At 35.2% G+C, this 5210-nt stretch overlaps 1 protein-coding gene across 1 annotated transcript; it reads left to right on the forward strand.

Moving 5' to 3' along the window:
• Positions 1–1487: 1487 nt before the first annotated feature.
• On the forward strand, positions 1488–3457 carry LOC122137859 (jmjC domain-containing histone demethylation protein 1-like). The gene is made up of 3 exons (XM_042726869.1): positions 1488–1557; positions 2903–2979; positions 3083–3457. The coding sequence occupies exons 1-3, from the start codon at positions 1509–1511 to the stop codon at positions 3191–3193; spliced, it is 237 nt and encodes a 78-aa protein (XP_042582803.1). The 5' UTR covers positions 1488–1508; the 3' UTR covers positions 3194–3457.
• Positions 3458–5210: the final 1753 nt, after the last annotated feature.

The following is a 5210-nucleotide window of genomic DNA, read 5'->3' on the forward strand; positions in this document are numbered from 1 at the left end:
GTACACCTTCCCACAGTGTCAGCTGCGTAATTTCAGGACTGTCTGATGTGGAATTACAAAATGAGAGCCTCCCAAATTTCATAAATAAGATGCTAAATCTCTACTTTCAAAAATCTATAAAAATAAAAGTTCTTGATTGCACAGACCAGTTCCACCTCAGATTGAGAGTACACATTGCCACAGTGTCAGCTGCATCATTTCAGGACTGTCTGATGTGGGATTACAAAATAAGAGCCTCCCAAATCTCATAAATAATCTGCTGCATCTCTACTTTCAAAAATCTATAAAAATATAAGTTATAGATTGCACAGACCCATTCCACCGCAGATTAAGAGTACACCTTCCCACAGTGTCAGCTGCGTAATTTCAGGACTGTCTGATGTGCAATTACAAAATAAGAGCCTCCCAAATCTCATAAATAAGATGCTAAATCTCTACTTTCAAAAATCTATAAAAATAAAAGTTCTTGATTGCACAGACCAGTTCCACCTCAGATTGAGAGTACACCTTGCCACACTGTCAGCTGCATCGTTTCAGGACTGTCTGATGTGGAATTACAAAATAAGAGCCTCCCAAATCTCATAAATAATCTGCTGCATCTCTACTTTCAAAAATCTATAAAAATAAAAGTTATAGATTGCACAGACCCATTCCACCGCAGATTAAGAGTACACCTTCCCACAGTGTCAGCTGCATAATTTCAGGACTGTCTGATGTGGAATTACAAAATAAGAGCCTCCCAAATCTCATATATAGGATGCTGCATCTCTACTTTAAAAAAAATCTATAAAAATAAAAGTTATAGATTGCACAGACCCATTCCACCTCAGATTGAGAGTACACCTTGCCACAGTGTCAACTGCATCGTTTCAGGACTGTCTGATGTGGAATTACAAAATAAGAGCATCCCATACTGTTATTACACATTTACAGGTTTTGCTTTGGGGTGCATAACTATTACGGCATACAATGTGTACAAGGTGTTAACATTGGTGGGACATTACTCATCATCTTGAGATACAACTTAGATACAACTTTATTTTAATTAAACATTACAAGTAAATAATGTTACAAGTACTCAGTAACAAAATAAAATTTAGCATCTGTACAATTCCAAATAGTAGCGTTGTGCTACTATTATAATAATATATAAATAATATTTGTATAATATATAAATCTTCACTAAACAAATAACTGAACAGTAAATACACACAACAGGTGTAAAAAAATATGGCTAGATGGTATGTGGTATGTGAAGTGTACTGTAATACCCCTCTCTCTTATCTTCTTTATATTAAGGAAATGTTTCTGTTCCAATGTTTTATAGGACTGTACAAAATGACAAAGTAAAAAATATTTGGGGAATTCTAGTTAAGAATGCTGCCATATGCTGGAGTCTGACACAGTACATGATGGTCTTATATCACTGATTTTTTAGATGGCAAGGGGAATAATGAATGCATTTCCAGCTGTTCCCGTTTTTACAATTTGGAACTTCCAGAAAGGAAATGGGCAATGAACGGAAAATTATGGCTCTGCAGATACTCAAAGCATCAGGTTTGTAAAGCAAGTTCTTGTCTGCTGTGTGCTGGAATATTTAATAAAATGCAGCTTTTCAGATCTGACTCAAATCAAAATTCAAATACACCAAGCAGAAGTCGAGTATAACAATAATAAATCACTTATAAATCATTTGCAAAGTATTGGATAGTAGTTAATATTTTATAAATTTTTAAGTTAATAGAGTTAATAGTCGAAGGTGCAAAGGCACCTATTGTATCCATAGGCATTATTATTAGGGGCCAAGCACCGAAGGTGCGTAGGCTCCTATTGTATCCGTGGGTGTTCTTATTCTTTTTCGTCCATTTCTTCCACTCTTGAGTCTATGGCAGCCCATACCACTTGCAGGAAAGTTGTCAAATTTGGTACACTGAAAGAGGACAGTCTCAACATTAACCAAAGCAAATTTGGAGTCTCTAGCACCACCACTTGAACATAGGATGAACATAGATTAACTAATTTAGTCAGCATGAAGAATGAACAATACTTATACATCATTTATCAATCGTAGTGAGTGTTAAATAATGGAACCTTATTATAAAGTTTTACTAACAGTGTTGATTTCAATGACAATGACTTATGAAATCAGTGTTTGTATGAAGTCGATTAATGTATTAACTGCAGTTTGTTAACTATTAGTTTACAATAATCAAATAGTTTGTAAGTGATTTTGTACTTTACAATATACAGTGGCAGTCCAAAGATGGTAAACATCACTATTTCTATGGCTTTTGAAAGAAAACTGTCATGCTTACCAAGTCTGTTAAGCATCTTGACAGTTAGATATGGTTCTAATAAGAATGTCACTTTTCATCAAAGATAGAGATCACACCAGTTAAGAATTGTCTTTTAAGGGTCAACAGTCATATGAAGGTTTTACACTATTACTTTAAAGCTGCCACAAAATGCATGGATGTCACAGTATTATAGCAAGCTAATAAGTTCAAGGGGAGCTTACAGTTACAGTTACAATATATTATAATCTTGCATTACCTACATCTGATAGGTCTCACTACAATCAAGGGTAATTCATGGTAACAAAACTTTTAAATTAACAACTATGGAAAATAACAACTACAGATGCCAGATGACTATGCAGAGGCCTGAATTCATGAAATTATTTGATCTGCAATGTCATAGAAACAGGTGTTTACCAAAATGAAGGGGATGCAAATGCACTGTTTGTCTACATGCCACCACCAATGTACATAAAACAAGTAACACACATTGTTATTGTCACTGACGGTAAAAGACTGTTTTGAAGCCTGATTTAAAGGCTGGATGGGAGAGTAAAATATTTGTTTGTGTTACTAATTAATTTTTGTTTACATGAATATTGCAGTGTTTGATGAAGCCGAAAACTGTGCCATGTGTTCACTTAAAAAGACTGCTGGATCTGTGCATCGTTTCATAAATTGGGTAAGTTTGTTAACCACTAGATAAAAGAGAATGGGAAAGTGAAAAGCAATAGCAATATTAAAATTTAGCAGTTCCCTGATATTTCCGACTTCTACATTTCTAGATCCAATGTGACACATGTGAAAGGTGGTACCATGAAGAGTGCCTGGGTATGGCCAAAGAAGACCTGGAACAGGCCAGAGCTAACAAATGGAACTGCATATTGTGCTCTTAAATCGTTTCATTAAAACAAATGTTATCTTTTTTTTGTTGTTGTTGTTGAAGTGTGCAGTTGTTCTTTTAAGTTGTTATTAATAATTGTAAATTGTAAATTGTTTTTATTACACCGAGTATAAACACTGTTTTGTGAAAAATGTAAAAGAAAAGTCTAAATTATTATAATATTAAACATTTTTATATGTGAAATTCAACATCAGAACATGATGTCATTTTGTAGTTGATACCATGTCAAGCTGTCCCCTCAATCTGAGTTGAAAGTGGTCTGTGCAAACTAGAACTTTTGTTTTTATAGCTTTTTGAAAGTAGAGTGAGGCAACCGTATATTCTTACACTTATTTTGTAATTCTACATCAGACAGTCCTGAAACAATGCCACTGACACTGTGGAAAGGCGTACTCTCAATCTGAGGTGGAATGGGTCTGTGCAATCTATAACTTTTATTTTTATAGATTTTTTTTTTAAAAGTAGAGATGCAGCATCCTATATATGAGATTTGGGAGGCTCTTATTTTGTAGTTCCACATCAGACAGTCCTGAAACGACGCAGCTGACACTGTGGGAAGGTGTACTCTCAATCTGAGGTGGAATGGGTCTGTGCAATCTATAACTTTTATTTTTATACATTTCTTTGAAAGTAGAGATTTAGCATCTTATTTATGAGATTTGGGAGGCTCTTATTTTGTAATTCCACATCAGACAGTCCTGAAACGATGCAGCTGACACTGTGGCAAGGTGTACTCTCAATCTGAGGTGGAGCTGGTCTGTGCAATCTACAACTTTTATTTTTTATAGATTTTTTAAAGTAGAGATGCAGCAGTTTATTTATGAGATTTGGGAGGCTCTTACTTTGTAATTCCACATCAGACAATCCTGAAACGATGCAGCTGACACTGTGGCAAGGTGTACTCTCAATCTGAGGTGGAACTGGTTTGTGCAATCAAGAACTTTTATTTTTATATATTTTTGAAAGTAGAGATTTAGCATCTTATTTATGAGATTTGGGAGGCTCTTACTTTGTAATTCCACATCAGACAGTCCTAAAATTATGCAGCTGACACTGTGGGAAGGTGTATTCTCAATCTGAGGTGGAATGGGTCTGTGCAATCTATAACTTTTATTTTTATATATATTTTTTTAAAGTAGAGATGCAGCATCTTATTTATGAGATTTGGGAGGCTCTTATTTTGTAATTCCACATCAGACAGTCCTGAAATTACGCAGCTGACACTGTGGGAAGGTGTACTCTCAATCTGAGGTGGAATGGGTCTGTGCAATCTATAACTTTTATTTTTATATATTTTTGAAAGTAGAGATTTAGCATCTTATTTATGAGATTTGGGAGGCTCTTATTTTGTAATTCCACATCAGACAGTCCTGAAACGATGCAGCTGACACTGTGGCAAGGTGTAGTCTCAATCTGAGGTGGAACTGGTTTGTGCAATCCATAAATTTTATTTTTATATATTTTTTAAAGTAGAGCTGAAGCAGTTTCTTTATGAGATTTGGGAGGCTCTTATTTTGTAATTCCACATATGACAGTCCTGAAACGATGCAGTTGACACTGTGGGAAGGTGTACTCTCAATCTGAGGTGAAAGTGGTCTGGGCAATCTACAACTTTTATTTTTATAGATTTTTGAAATTAGAGATGCAGCAGTTTATTTATGAGATTTGGGAGGCTCTTATTTTGTAATTCCACATCAGACAGTCCTGAAACGATGCAGTTGACACTGTGGGAAGGTTTACTCTCAATCTGAGGTGAAAGTGGTCTGGGCAATCTACAACTTTTATTTTTATAGATTTTTGAAATTAGAGATGCAGCAGTTTATTTATGAGATTTGGGAGGCTCTTATTTTGTAATGTCCACATCAGACAGTCCTGAAACGACGCAGCTGACACTGTGGGAAGGTGTACTCTCAATCTGAGGTGGAACTGGTTTGTGCAATCCATAACTTTTTATTTTTATAGTTTTTTTAATGTAGAGATGCAGCAGTTTATTTATGATATTTGGGCGG

Source organism: Cyprinus carpio, chromosome B7 (assembly GCF_018340385.1).
Source record: "Cyprinus carpio isolate SPL01 chromosome B7, ASM1834038v1, whole genome shotgun sequence".
NCBI classification, from domain to species: Eukaryota; Metazoa; Chordata; class Actinopteri; order Cypriniformes; family Cyprinidae; genus Cyprinus; species Cyprinus carpio.